Source organism: Pecten maximus, chromosome 10 (assembly GCF_902652985.1).
Source record: "Pecten maximus chromosome 10, xPecMax1.1, whole genome shotgun sequence".
Classification (NCBI taxonomy): Eukaryota; Metazoa; Mollusca; class Bivalvia; order Pectinida; family Pectinidae; genus Pecten; species Pecten maximus.
In genome coordinates, this window is record NC_047024.1 from 15977924 (window position 1) to 15994174 (window position 16251).

At 38.0% G+C, this 16251-nt stretch overlaps 1 protein-coding gene across 1 annotated transcript in view; it reads left to right on the forward strand.

Annotated features, from left to right (window-relative positions):
• The first annotated feature begins 615 nt into the window (after positions 1 to 615).
• Positions 616 to 16251, forward strand: part of LOC117336840 (tyrosine-protein phosphatase non-receptor type 5-like) — an 86145-nt gene continuing 70509 nt past the window's right edge. Inside the window, exons 1-2 of the mRNA XM_033897497.1 lie at positions 616 to 885; positions 992 to 1296. Coding sequence (XP_033753388.1) covers positions 813 to 885; positions 992 to 1296 — 378 coding nt within the window. The 5' untranslated portion in view covers positions 616 to 812. The remainder of the gene's footprint in view (positions 886 to 991; positions 1297 to 16251) is intronic.

Sequence of the window (16251 nt, forward strand, 5' to 3'; positions counted from 1 at the left end):
ATTTTTTTTTAAATATTTGATATCTAGAACCAGAGACATATATACAGTATATATGTCTCTGCTAGAACAGATTTTTGTTTATATTTGAAATTAGATTGAACATTCGATCATGTTACATGTAAAATACATCTACCTATATTTACTATAACTTTGTCAAATAATCCGTATTGATAGCTATACTATATTATTAAACATGGCTTCGAGTTAATGGCACGAAACCATAATCCATGCATGGCCTCACATAACCTCGTGCCGAATCCCGCAATATATGACGTCACTCCTGTCAATATTGCCACGTGCTATATTGAGGGTCCCTAATTTTAATAATTTCCATGAATGACCAGCCACATCGATCGGGTTTGGTGACAGTTTCTCAGCGCTAACACGAAGATAACTCTGGCTCAGTTTTCATTTAGGATTTGTGATATTTCCATTTCAGGCATAGCCTACTATGTAGATGTCACATATACGTGCAGTTGACTTGCTTCGCTTCGGAGGCTGAGGAGACTCGAATCTGTTTTCAATAGTTCCGCAGTGTTTACAAACGTCAAGGTAGACTGAATTCGTCCGCGAGATGTAATGCATGAATACTTATCCTATTTATTTGACTCTATCGACAATTTATCAAACACAAAGCGTTCATAACTAGACTGACAGACGCATGCTGTGTATTATTTGTCAACAAACTCTCTGTCACGTATAGAACTATATGTTTACGCGTAGTGATATATGTTTGCACTGGAGTCTGTCATGTTTTAGAATACACACTGTCGACTGAGCCGGCTGTGGAGTTACAGCGCCTGGCCGTGCCGATGGGCCCTCTCCTAATTAAACAACAATCATTTGTTGTTGTTTTCGTGTCGATGCTATGTAGCACATACGCAGGTAAGAATCTATTCAGATTTTGTTTCGTGTCAATTTTGCAAAACATGTCAACTATATTTTAATGTTCCCGATGATGTAATTATGTACGGATATTTTGTCTTCACAGGTTCGGAAAATGGCGCAGGTATTAGTTCCGATGTATTATACATACTCAGACAACAGATTTCGAATGATGGATATGACCCTACCGGTCTGTCGATATTGTCGCAAGGTGTCGGCAAAACACGTGTATCACCCTTCAATTGGCTAAAAATCGGAAATAACCAAAATGTTCCACCGATAAAAGTGAGGAATGGATGGAAGGAGGAATTCCATAACAGGATAAAAAGGTCGTTAGCTAAGGTAAAAACAAGACCTGTGGACAGATTCGACATGTCGACATCAATACCTTCACAGTACATTGTGGTGGTGGTGAGTACAATTATCGTTTATTAATTATTAATTTACTTGATTTATACCTGTTAATGGTGATAACAACCTAATTATCATCTCAGATGAGGTTGACATGGATGTTTAGTAACCCAGAGAATGTTATATTAACCAAAACATATGTCACTATATCAGAATTTAAGGGTGAGAAAAAGCCATTATCACCAAATTTAAAGACATGAATTATTCTATCATATGAATATGAGAAGATGCACAGCTGTTCATTTACTGATTTTTAGATAATTATTTTTTTTTTTACTATTTCTCATTATGACAATATGGTGTCATAAACCAAATTATAACATCATCAAAGTAATAGACTTCATAATAACACATCACAAATGTAAAACTTGGACACCTGATCGCTAATCCTGTAATTATCAGGAATCTCAGCAAATTTAGTATGTGTCGTGACAAAAAAATGTACAGGGGTTGTTTCAAGGATGGATGTGTGATGCGATTTACGGACAGGACTTTTTTTTTTTCAGTTATTTACAAATAAGCGTGTCCGCAAGTTCAAAGTAATGACGCAATAAACACATTCCATTTGAAGCTTAATTACCTGATGAGCAGTATCAGATAGTGGTGGCACCTGTATAGTATCTGACCTTATGGGTTATTTTCCGGATGTTCCAGATTCCTCCCAAAGTAATTAAAACCCCCCTTGAGTGCTTCCGTTCTGCTTTTAAAGTGATATTTTCAGTTAGTTACTAATTTACTGCCAACATGACATTTAATACCATATGAATTTGTGTGAGAATGAACCCAAACAGTTACCATGTGTTACCATATGAATTTGTGTGAGAGTGAACGCTGACAGTTATGGTATGAATTTGTGTGAGAGTGAACCCTGACAGTTACCGTATGAATTCATGTGAGAGTGAACCCTGACCGTTACCGTATGAACTCGTGTGAGAGTGAATCCGGACAGTTACTGTATGAATTCGTGTGAGAGTGAACCCTGACAGTTATGGTATGAATTTGTGTGAGAGTGAACCCTGACAGTTATGGTATGAATTGCGAGAGTGAACCCTGACAGTTATGGTATGAATTTGTGTGAGAGTGAACCCTGACAGTTAACGTATGAATTCATGTGAGAGTGAATCCTGACAGGTACTGTATGAATTTGTGTGAGAGTGAACCCTGACAGTTACCGTGTGAATTCCTGTGAGAGTGAATCCTGACAGTTAACATATGAATTTATGTGAGAGTGAACCCTGACAGTTACCGTATGAATTCATGTGAGAGTGAACCCTGACCGTTACCGTATGAACTCGTGTGAGAGTGAACCCTGACAGTTACCGTATGAATTCCTGTGAGAGTGAACCCTGACAGTTACCGTATGAATTCGTGTGAGAGTGAACCCTGACAGTTACTGTATGAATTCGTGTGAGAGTGAACCCTGACAGTTACTGTATGAATTCGTGTGAGAGTGAACCCTGACAGTTACCGTATGAATTTGTGTGAGAGTGAACCCTGACAGTTACCGTATGAATTTGTGTGAGAGTGAACCCTGACAGTTACCGTATGAATTTGTGTGAGAGTGAACCCTGACAGTTAACATATGAATTCGTGTGAGAGTGAACCCTGACAGTTACCGTATGAATTCATGTGAGAGTGAACCCTGACAATTATCGTATGAATTTATGTGAGAGTGAACCCTGACAATTACTGTATGAATTCGTGTGAGAGTGAACCCTGACAGTTACCGTATAAATTTGTGTGAGAGTGAACCCTGATAGTTACCGTATGAATTTGTGTGAGAGTGAACTCAACAGTTACCGTATGAATTTGTGTGAGAGTGAACCCTGACAGTTACCGTATGAATTCGTCTGAGAATGAACCCTGACAGTTACTGTGTGAATTTGTGTGAGAATGAACCCTGACAGTTACTGTATGAATTCGTGTGAGAATGAACCCTGACAGTTACCGTATGAATTTGTGTGAAAGTGAACTGAACAGTTACCGTATGAATTCGTGTGAGAGTGAACCCTGACAGTTAACATATGAATTCATGTGAGAGTGAACCCTGACAGTTACCATAAATTCGTGTGAGAATGACCCCTGACAGTTACTGTATGAATTCATGTGAGAGTGAACCCTGACAGTTACCGTATGAATTTGTATGAGAGTGAACCCTGACAGTTACCATGTTAATTTGTGTGAGAATGACCCCTGACAGTTACTGTATGAATTTGTGTGAGAATGAACCCTGACAGTTAACATATGAATTTATGTGAGAGTGAACCCTGACAGTTACCGTATGAATTCATGTGAGAGTAAACCCTGACCGTTACCGTATGAACTCGTGTGAGAGTGAACCCTGACAGTTACCGTATGAATTCATGTGAGAGTGAACCCTGACAGTTACCGTATGAATTCGTGTGAGAGTGAACCCTGACAGTTACTGTATGAATTCGTGTGAGAGTGAACCCTGACAGTTACCGTATGAATTCGTGTGAGAGTGAACCCTGACAGTTACCGTATGAATTTGTGTGAGAGTGAACCCTGACAGTTACCGTATGAATTTGTGTGAGAGTGAACCCTGACAGTTACCGTATGAATTTGTGTGAGAGTGAACCCTGACAGTTAACATATGAATTCGTGTGAGAGTGAACCCTGACAGTTACCGTATGAATTCGTGTGAGAGTGAACCCTGACAATTATCGTATGAATTTATGTGAGAGTGAACCCTGACAATTACTGTATGAATTCGTGTGAGAGTGAACCCTGACAGTTACCGTATAAATTCGTGTGAGAGTGAACCCTGATAGTTACCGTATGAATTTGTGTGAGAGTGAACTCAACAGTTACCGTATGAATTTGTGTGAGAGTGAACCCTGACAGTTACCGTATGAATTCGTCTGAGAATGAACCCTGACAGTTACTGTGTGAATTTGTGTGAGAATGAACCCTGACAGTTACTGTATGAATTCGTGTGAGAATGAACCCTGACAGTTACCGTATGAATTTGTGTGAAAGTGAACTGAACAGTTACCGTATGAATTCGTGTGAGAGTGAACCCTGACAGTTAACATATGAATTCATGTGAGAGTGAACCCTGACAGTTACCATAAATTCGTGTGAGAATGACCCCTGACAGTTACTGTATGAATTCATGTGAGAGTGAACCCTGACAGTTACCGTATGAATTTGTATGAGAGTGAACCCTGACAGTTACCATGTTAATTTGTGTGAGAATGACCCCTGACAGTTACTGTATGAATTCGTGTGAGAGTGAACCCTGACAGTTACCGTATGAATTTGTATGAGAGTGAACCCTGACAGTTACCATGTTAATTCGTGTGAGAGTGAACCCTGACATTACCATGTGAATTCGTGTGAGAGTGAACCATGAGTTACCATATGAATTTGTGTGAGAGGGAACTCGATAGTTACTGTATGAATTTGTGTGAGAGTGAACCCTGACAGTTACTGTATGAATTCGTGTGAGAGTGAACCCTGACAGTTATCGTGTGAATTCATGTGAACCCTGACAGTTAACATGAATTCATGTGAGAGTGAACCCTGACAGTTACCATAAATTCATGTGAGAATGAACCCTGACAGTTACTGTATGAATTCGTGAAAGTGAACCCTGACAGTTACCGTATGAATTCGTGAGAGTGAACCCTGACAGTTACCGTATGAATTCGTGTGAGAGTGAACCATGACAGTTACTGTATGAATTCGTGTGAGAGTGAACCCTGACAGTTACCATATGAATTTGTGTGAGAGGGAACTCGACAGTTACTGTATGAATTCTTGTGAGAGTGAACCCTGACAGTTAACATGAATTCATGTAAGAGTGAACCCTGGCAGTTACCATAAATTCATGTAAGAATGAACCCTGACAATTATCAATTTGTGTGAGAATGAACCCTGACAGTTACTGTATGAATTCGTGTGAGAGTGAACCCTGACGGTTACCGTATGAATTCGTGTGAGAGTGAACCCTGACAGTTACTGTATGAATTCGTGTGAGAGTGAACCCTAACAGTTACAGTATGAATTCATGTGAGAGTAAACCCTGACAGTTACCGTATGAATTCGTGTGAGAGTGAACCCTGACAGTTACTGTATGAATTCGTGTGAGAGTGAACCCTGACAGTTACTGTATGAATTCCTGTTAGAGTGGACCCTGACAGTTACTGTGTGAATTCGTGTGAGAGTGGACCCTGACAGTTACTGTATGAATTCGTGTGAGAGTGAACCCTGACAGTTACCGTGTGAATTCATGTGAACCCTGACAGTTATTGTATGAATTTGTGTGAGAGTGAACCCTGACAGTTACCATATTAATTTGTGTGAGAGGGAACTCGACAGTTACTGTATGAATTCGTGTGAGAGTGAACCCTGACAGTTACCATATTAATTTTTGTGAGAGGGAACTCGACAGTTACTGTATGAATTCATGTGAGAGTGAACCCTGACAGTAACCATAAATTCGTGTGAGAATGAACCCTGACAATTACTGTATGAATTCGTGTGAGAGTGAACCCTGACAGTTACTGTATGAATTCGTGTGAGAGTGAACCCTGACAGTTACCGTATGAATTCGTGTGAGAGTGAACCCTGACAGTTACCGTATGAATTAGTGTGAGAGTGAACCCTGACAGTTATTGTATTAATTTGTGTGTGAGTGAACCCTGACAGTTACTGTATGAATTCATGTGAGAATGAACCCTGACAGTTACTGTATGAATTTGTGTGAGAGTGAACCCTGAGTTACCGTGTGAATTCATGTGAAACCTGACAGTTATTGTATGAATTCATGTGAGAGTGAACCCTGACAGTTACCGTATGAATTTGTGTGAAAGTGAACCCTGACAGTTACCATATGAATTCATGTGAGAATGAACCCTGACAGTTACCGTATGAATTTGTGTGAGAGTGAACCCTGACAGTTACCGTATGAATTTGTATGAGAGTGAACCCTGACAGTTACCATGTTAATTTGTGTGAGAATGACCCCTGACAGTTACTGTATGAATTTGTGTGAGAATGAACCCTGACAGTTAACATATGAATTTATGTGAGAGTGAACCCTGACAGTTACCGTATGAATTCATGTGAGAGTAAACCCTGACCGTTACCGTATGAACTCGTGTGAGAGTGAACCCTGACAGTTACCGTATGAATTCATGTGAGAGTGAACCCTGACAGTTACCGTATGAATTCGTGTGAGAGTGAACCCTGACAGTTACTGTATGAATTCGTGTGAGAGTGAACCCTGACAGTTACCGTATGAATTCGTGTGAGAGTGAACCCTGACAGTTACCGTATGAATTTGTGTGAGAGTGAACCCTGACAGTTACCGTATGAATTTGTGTGAGAGTGAACCCTGACAGTTACCGTATGAATTTGTGTGAGAGTGAACCCTGACAGTTAACATATGAATTCGTGTGAGAGTGAACCCTGACAGTTACCGTATGAATTCGTGTGAGAGTGAACCCTGACAATTATCGTATGAATTTATGTGAGAGTGAACCCTGACAATTACTGTATGAATTCGTGTGAGAGTGAACCCTGACAGTTACCGTATAAATTCGTGTGAGAGTGAACCCTGATAGTTACCGTATGAATTTGTGTGAGAGTGAACTCAACAGTTACCGTATGAATTTGTGTGAGAGTGAACCCTGACAGTTACCGTATGAATTCGTCTGAGAATGAACCCTGACAGTTACTGTGTGAATTTGTGTGAGAATGAACCCTGACAGTTACTGTATGAATTCGTGTGAGAATGAACCCTGACAGTTACCGTATGAATTTGTGTGAAAGTGAACTGAACAGTTACCGTATGAATTCGTGTGAGAGTGAACCCTGACAGTTAACATATGAATTCATGTGAGAGTGAACCCTGACAGTTACCATAAATTCGTGTGAGAATGACCCCTGACAGTTACTGTATGAATTCATGTGAGAGTGAACCCTGACAGTTACCGTATGAATTTGTATGAGAGTGAACCCTGACAGTTACCATGTTAATTTGTGTGAGAATGACCCCTGACAGTTACTGTATGAATTCGTGTGAGAGTGAACCCTGACAGTTACCGTATGAATTTGTATGAGAGTGAACCCTGACAGTTACCATGTTAATTCGTGTGAGAGTGAACCCTGACATTACCATGTGAATTCGTGTGAGAGTGAACCATGAGTTACCATATGAATTTGTGTGAGAGGGAACTCGATAGTTACTGTATGAATTTGTGTGAGAGTGAACCCTGACAGTTACTGTATGAATTCGTGTGAGAGTGAACCCTGACAGTTATCGTGTGAATTCATGTGAACCCTGACAGTTAACATGAATTCATGTGAGAGTGAACCCTGACAGTTACCATAAATTCATGTGAGAATGAACCCTGACAGTTACTGTATGAATTCGTGAAAGTGAACCCTGACAGTTACCGTATGAATTCGTGAGAGTGAACCCTGACAGTTACCGTATGAATTCGTGTGAGAGTGAACCATGACAGTTACTGTATGAATTCGTGTGAGAGTGAACCCTGACAGTTACCATATGAATTTGTGTGAGAGGGAACTCGACAGTTACTGTATGAATTCTTGTGAGAGTGAACCCTGACAGTTAACATGAATTCATGTAAGAGTGAACCCTGGCAGTTACCATAAATTCATGTAAGAATGAACCCTGACAATTATCAATTTGTGTGAGAATGAACCCTGACAGTTACTGTATGAATTCGTGTGAGAGTGAACCCTGACGGTTACCGTATGAATTCGTGTGAGAGTGAACCCTGACAGTTACTGTATGAATTCGTGTGAGAGTGAACCCTAACAGTTACAGTATGAATTCATGTGAGAGTAAACCCTGACAGTTACCGTATGAATTCGTGTGAGAGTGAACCCTGACAGTTACTGTATGAATTCGTGTGAGAGTGAACCCTGACAGTTACTGTATGAATTCGTGTGAGAGTGAACCCTGACAGTTACCGTATGAATTCGTGTGAGAATGAACCCTGACAGTTACTGTATGAATTCGTGTGAGAGTGAACCCTGACAGTTACCGTGTGAATTCATGTGAACCCTGACAGTTATTGTATGAATTTGTGTGAGAGTGAACCCTGACAGTTACCATATTAATTTGTGTGAGAGGGAACTCGACAGTTACTGTATGAATTCGTGTGAGAGTGAACCCTGACAGTTACCATATTAATTTTTGTGAGAGGGAACTCGACAGTTACTGTATGAATTCATGTGAGAGTGAACCCTGACAGTAACCATAAATTCGTGTGAGAATGAACCCTGACAATTACTGTATGAATTCGTGTGAGAGTGAACCCTGACAGTTACTGTATGAATTCGTGTGAGAGTGAACCCTGACAGTTACCGTATGAATTAGTGTGAGAGTGAACCCTGACAGTTACCGTATGAATTAGTGTGAGAGTGAACCCTGACAGTTATTGTATTAATTTGTGTGTGAGTGAACCCTGACAGTTACTGTATGAATTCATGTGAGAATGAACCCTGACAGTTACTGTATGAATTTGTGTGAGAGTGAACCCTGAGTTACCGTGTGAATTCATGTGAAACCTGACAGTTATTGTATGAATTCATGTGAGAGTGAACCCTGACAGTTACCGTATGAATTTGTGTGAAAGTGAACCCTGACAGTTACCATATGAATTCATGTGAGAATGAACCCTGACAGTTACCGTATGAATTTGTGTGAGAGTGAACCCTGACAGTTACTGTATGAATTCGTGTGAGAATGAACCCTGACAGTTACTGTATGAATTCATGTGAGAGTGAACCATGACAGTTAATGTATGAATTCGTGTGAGAGTGAACTCAACAGTTTCCTTGTGAATTCGTGTGAGAGTGAACCCTGACAGTTACTGTATGAATTCGTGTGAGAGTGAACCCTGACAGTTACTGTATGAATTCGTGTGAGAGTGAACCCTGACAGTTACCGCATCAATTCATGTGAGAGTTCTGTAATGATTTTGTGTGTGGTTTTTAGATGAATTCCACCATATATTGATGATTTTGTCCAATACCTTCTAGCAATGTGTTTATACTACACTAAGACTACCACATAGTATAAATCTTTGATGGATTCGACTGAAGCGAAGATAATTATCTTTCTGAATTTTGAATTGTTTTAGCCTTTTAGGATTTGGTTTGTCACAGTAGTGATGATGAAATGTATTTCCGCAGAATTTTTGGTTTGATCTCTGATATAAAACTATAAAACTAAAAAGGTTAATATTTTACAACAGTTGCAAAACTGTTTATTTCCAAACCATATTATTTGTAATTATAAGGCTCAATCTGATTGGTTTGGTAAATTAGATAAGCTGATCAAATTGTGCCTTGGAAATATTGACTTACTCCACTTCCTTCATATTAAAGATATAAACAAACTGCAGTATTGACAATCTTGAGACATATACCGTACATGGATGGGTATATGTTGTGCAAAATTCCGATTTGATGTCGATTTTACGTTATTTCATTGGTATCTATATATATATAGACGACATATATGCACTGACATGGACAGAGACTGTGGGTTGATTGGTACACTTTTCGTGAAAAATATTGATTCCGGAATTTTGACCAATCAGAAGGCCACCTCATATAAGCTTCTTGAACATTTTGGTTTGACTATGTACAGCACAAACAAGATTTGTACCAATTATCCTACCGACCCTGTCCATGAGGGTCAGGACTGTGGGTTACTGACAATGACATGTGCAATGTTTTAATCTTTTAAATGTACCTAGCACACCATAGCCAATGGACCATGGTGATCTATTTTGTAGGTGAGAATCGATCAGTATGTATTATTGGTTTATGATGGTTTATGATCATGCAGCAGTTGTTTGAGGGGACTTGTGTCTAGATGAAGTGTGTAACATCATGTTTCAATTAATAACTAAACGCCTGCAGATAGGTTTTAAAATTTATTAGTCTGGTTGATGTGTTTGTAGTAATGTACACCTCCGAGTGCCCTCCGGTCATTTCCCGGTCATTTCCCGTATTTGCTTCTCTATGATCATCACCTCATCATACTTAAACACATACATATGTCGTTAATCATCACTTTGGTTACCTGAACATGGAATTAAAATTGTCGGAATATTTTGTTTGTTCCTAATCTCAAGAGATTTTCGGTATAATGTTACATCTATGAATTTGAAATTTACTACATTGAAATAAAATGTATTTTTTGAAATCTGTACATGTGCTACCAAGATAATGGAAGGACACTTAAGTGATTGTTTTATCATCTGTCCATCCATGTCTGTCTATCCATCCATCCATGTCTGCATGTCTATCCATCCATCCATGTCTGTTTGTCCATCCATGCCTGTCCATCGATGTGTCTGTTTATCCATCAATATGTCTGTCTGTCTGTCCATGTTTATCCATCCATATATGTCTGTTTGTTCATTCAGGTGATCATGAGGTGTCTTGTATCCAGGGGAAATACATGTACATCCACTGACCTAATTAGTTCTTGGTACATATGTGGTATTATGGCCTAATTCCAGGTTAATATGGGGTATGATGGCCTAATTCCAGGTTAATATGGGGTATTATGACCTAATTCAAGGTTAATACGGGGTATTATGGCCTAATTTCAGGTTAATATGGGATCTTATGGCCTAATTCCAGGTTAATTTGGGGTATTATGGCCTAATTCCAGGTTAATTTGGGGTATTATGGCCTAATTCCAGGTTAATATGGGGTATTATGGCCTTATATAATTCCAGGTTAATTTGGGGTATTATGGCCTAATTCCAGGTTAATATGGGGTATTATGGCCTAATTCCAGGTTAATATGGGGTATTATGACCTAATTCCTGGTTAATATGGGGTATTATGGCCTAATTCCAGGTACATATGGGGTATTATGGCCTAATTCCAGGTACATATGGGGTATTATGGCCTAATTCCAGGTACATATGGGGTATTATGGCCTAATTCCAGGTTAATATGGGGTATTATGGCCTAATTCCAGGTCAATATGGGGTATTATGGCCTAATTCCAGGTTAATATGGGGTATTATGGCCTAATTCCAGGTACATATGGGGTATTATGGCCTAAATCCAGGTTAATATGGGGTATTATGGCCTAATTCCTGGTCAATATGGGGTATTATGGCCTAATTCCAGGTCAATATGGGGTATTATGGCCTAATTTCAGGTCAATTTGGGGTATTATGGCCTAATTCCAGGTTAATATGGGATATTATGGCCTAATTCCATGTTAATATTGGGTATTATGACCTAATTCCAGGTCAATATGGGGTATTATGGCCTAATTCCTGGTCAATATGGGGTATTATGGCCTAATTCCAGGTTAATATGGGGTATTATGTAGTGGTGCGCCGATCATCGATTATAATCGGTTGACGAATCGAATGCACCTTCGATTTCGACCATCGATTTCCGTTTTTCAAGAATCGATCATCGAATGCGCCCGAATCAAGGGAAGTCACTCTAATGTTATAACCTTAGAATAAAGATGGCGGACGGCTGCCTCGTCGTCGACGTCTCCGTTGCAATTGCCACTACAACGGATACTGATACAGAGCTTATAATTCGACCACCCGGGGTTGGAAAGGCAAAGTCAAAAGTATGGAATATATATGCATTCCGCAAAATAAAAAAAAGAATGGGGTCCTTCTAGAAAAAACCTTGACATGACGGTCGCTGTTTGCCGCCTTTGTAAGAAATGTTACAAAAATACAAGTAGCTACATTTCGGTATTTGATAGTATTATATAGTGAAAGACTTATAAAATGACTCCATCTGTTTATTATTTTCGATAATAAGTAGCCCTGGAGGAATCATTTGGTTTCTTAATGATAAGTTTTAGCATATTTTATATATATTAGCTGAGTAATGAGGTATGTTTCTGCTAGGTATAAGGGAAACAGTCCAGCCACATTGCTCAATCCCTGCATACTTATATAATCTCACAATAGGCAATACACAATTGCAATCTACATTCTACAAAAGAAGCACATTTTTATTTATATTTTGTAATTGCATACTGTAATATTAATAGATAAATTTATGGTTTACCACAATATTTGAAATTAACATTTATTCACTGAACTGTTATATTAAGTTATGTTTCCAATTTATATTTTTGTTAAATCAAAGAAAGTGGATTTGTTAATTAGTTGTTACTTAATCTGTTGAATAAAACTTTGCTAGTTATAATATTTTTTCTCATAAATAGGTTTCTGAAACTTTCTTCGTCAGTTTTGGAAGTCCCAACTATTTGGCCATTGGTAGACAAATTAAAAGCGCTAATAATTGCATTTTCATGCATGATTAATAAAAAAAAAAAAAAAAAAAAAAAACACTGGTAGTCTGGTACAATTACAATGTAAATATCCAATGCAAATAATGGCAATATCCATCAATGCATATTCAATGGGATATAAGCTCTATGGCATCGCATCATTGCTCTTTTGTAATTCTTGATTTTATATGTGTACCTGCTCATATTGTATTCTACTACTTTTGCATCTAGAATTCAACGAACAAAAGTTACAAAGACCATGTAGAAAATGAAAATGTCACTTTATTAACAAAAGTATATAATCATGGACAATTTCATGTTTTATAAACAAATCTGTGAAATCCAGATACTTTTACTGGACTTCATTCTTCTTGGATCATTAATATCTATTTTTTAAGTCATAGCTGTTGACCAAAAGTACAGTTGTAACTTTCTTAATCATTCAATCATACATTCATGTGCACCATCAACTAAGAAATAGGAATAATTACACTTACAAAAGATAATTATTGATACACATTACATAACAAAATGATGATTAATAACTGAAACAAAACACTTGTGATTTAACCGATTATTAATCGGTTGACTACATCGGTTGTCCTATCTGATGCGATCCGATAATCACTAGTATTATGGCCTAATTCCTGGTTAATATGGGATATTATGGCCTAATTCCAGGTTAATATGGGGTATTATGGCCTAATTCCAGGTTAATATGAGGTATTATGGCCTAATTCCAGGTTAATATGGGGTATTATGGCCTAATTCCAGGTTAATATGGGGTATTATGGCCTAATTCCAGGTACATATGGGGTATTATGGCCTAATTCCAGGTTAATATGGGGTATTATGGCCTATAATTCCAGGTACATATGGGGTATTATGGCCTAATTCCAGGTCAATATGGGGTATTATGGCCTAATTCCTGGTTAATATGGGGTATTATGGCCTAATTCAAGGTTAATACGGGGTATTAAGGCCTAATTCCTGGTAAAAATGGGGTATTAGGCCTAATTCCTGGTTAATATGGGGGTATTATGGCCTAATTCCAGGTTAATATGGGGTATTATGGCCTAATTCCAGGTACATATGGGTATTATGGCCTAATTCCGGGTTAATATGGGGTATTAGGCCTAATTCCTGGTTAATATGGGGTATTATGGCCTAATTCCAGGTACATATGGGATATTATGGCCTAATTCCAGGTTAATATGGGGTATTATGGCCTAATTCCAGGTCAATATGGGGTATTATGGCCTAATTCCAGGTTAATATGGGTGTTATGGCCTAATTCCAGGTACATATAGGATATTATGGCCTAATTCCAGGTTAATATGGGGTATTATGGCCTAATTCCAGGTCAATATGGGGTATTATGGCCTAATTCCAGGTTAATATGGGTGTTATGGCCTAATTCCAGGTACATATGGGGTATTATGGCCTAATTCTGGGTAAATATACTTAAGGTATCAGGTGTTGCAATATAAGGGATAGAACAAAGTTGTTTTGTATAATAATAAACATAATTTGCAATAAGAAATACAAAACAATTAACATGTAGCTATATATATAGATTAGACAGATTGTTATTCATTGGACGAAAGTATTCCTCATCAACGAACCGAAGATCGGCATGTAGAGCACTGCCTTTTGCGGTCATTGATCTTCTGTAGTAGTTATAGGTTGGTGAGTTACATTTTTTGGCAGACAACGTGTTTTTACCTCGGAACCTATCCATCAGTCACATCTAGCTATAGTTACTTATAAATAATCAAGGTTAGAATTCCAACCAAAGAATTTATAAAAGCAATATATAGAGAATTTGGTTGCTGTGCTATGAATAATGTATGGCGACATTACATGTTTGGAAAGTAGGATACACTACAGCTCAATCTGACAGACTGTGGTGTGTGTTGTTGTCTCACTGAGTTCAGCAACTGGTTATAGCTGGTATTAAAAGTCAGCTACAACCCTCTCAGGACTCATTACTCAGGTTAATTATACCCGAATGCCATGCAGTATGTGACAATTGGTTTGGTTGGTTGAAATTTACCTGAGAAGATGGATTATAAATTTTTACTTGTGTCAGATCCCATATATGAATTGGCAAATAAAATATGTTTAAATCAAAATACCCTGTGAAATTTACAATTTGGGGAGCCTTTTTGCAGCTTAACTGTTCCTTAATGTCATGTAACTGTCATGTACATGTATTGTCAACTAATTGGTGACACGAATATAAAGTTGTTGGTGTTTGTGTGTGAGTATATAAAGTTGATGGTGTTTGTGTGTGAGTATATAAAGTTGGTGTTTGTGTGAGTATATAAAGTTGATGGTGTTTGTGTGTGAGTATATAAAGTTGACTGTTTGTGTGTGAGTATATAAAGTTGATGGTGTTTGTGTGAGTATATAAAGTTGATGGTGTTTGTGTGTGAGTATATAAAGTTGATGGTGTTTGTGTGTGAGTATATAATGTTGATGGTGTTTGTGTGTGAGTATATAAAGTTGGTGTTTGTGTGAGTATATAAAGTTGATGGTGTATGTGTGTGAGTATATAATGTTGATGGTGTTTGTGTGTGAGTATATAAAGTTGGTGTTTGTGTGAGTATATAAAGTTGATGGTGTTTGTGTGTGAGTATATAAAGTTGATGGTGTTTGTGTGTGAGTATATAAAGTTGATGGTGTTTGTGTGAGTATATAAAGTTGATGGTGTTTGTGTGTGAGTATATAATGTTGATGGTGTTTGTGTGTGAGTATATAATGTTGATGGTGTTTGTGTGTGAGTACATAATGTTGATGGTGTTTGTGTGTGTGTATATAAAGTTGATGGGGTTTGTTTGTGAGTATATAAAGTTGATGTGTTTGTGTGTGAGTATATCAAGTTGATGTGTTTGTGTGTGAGTATATAAAGTTGATGGTGTTTGTGTGTGAGTATATAAAGTTGATGGTGTTTGTGTGTGAGTATATAAAGTTGATGGTGTTTGTGTGTGAGTATATAAAGTTGATGGTGTATGTGTGTGAGTATATAAAGTTGATGTGTTTGTCAGTATATAAAGTTGATGGTGTTTGTGTGTGAGTATATAAAGTTGATGGTGTGTGTGTGTGTGAGTATATAAAGTAGATGGTGTTTGTGTGTGAGTATATAAAGTTGACTGTGTTTGTGTGTGAGTATATACAGTTGATGGTGTTTGTGTGTGAGTATATACAGTTGATGGTGTTTGTGTGTGAGTATATAAAGTTGATGGTGTTTGTGTGTGAGTATATAAAGTTGATGGTGTTTGTGTGTGAGTATATAAAGTTGATGGTGTTTGTGTGTGAGTATATAAGTGATGGTGTTTGTGTGTGGAGTATATCAAAGTTGATGGTGTTGTGTGTATATAAAGTTGATGGTGTTGTGTGTGAGTATATAAAGTGGATGGTGTTTGTGAGTATATAATTGTTGATGGTGATTGTGTGTAATTAATAAGTTGTTGTTTTTGTGTGTGCGTCATACTAAGTTGCTGTGTGTTTGTGTTGTGAGTCTCCCCGTTACTGTGTTTTGTGTTTGCGTTATAAAGTGTGTTTTGTGTGTTCTCTCCAGTTTCTTGTTGTGTGTTGGTCTCTCAGTTTTTGTGGTTGTGGGTGTTGTCTCTCCAGTTTTTGGGTGTTGT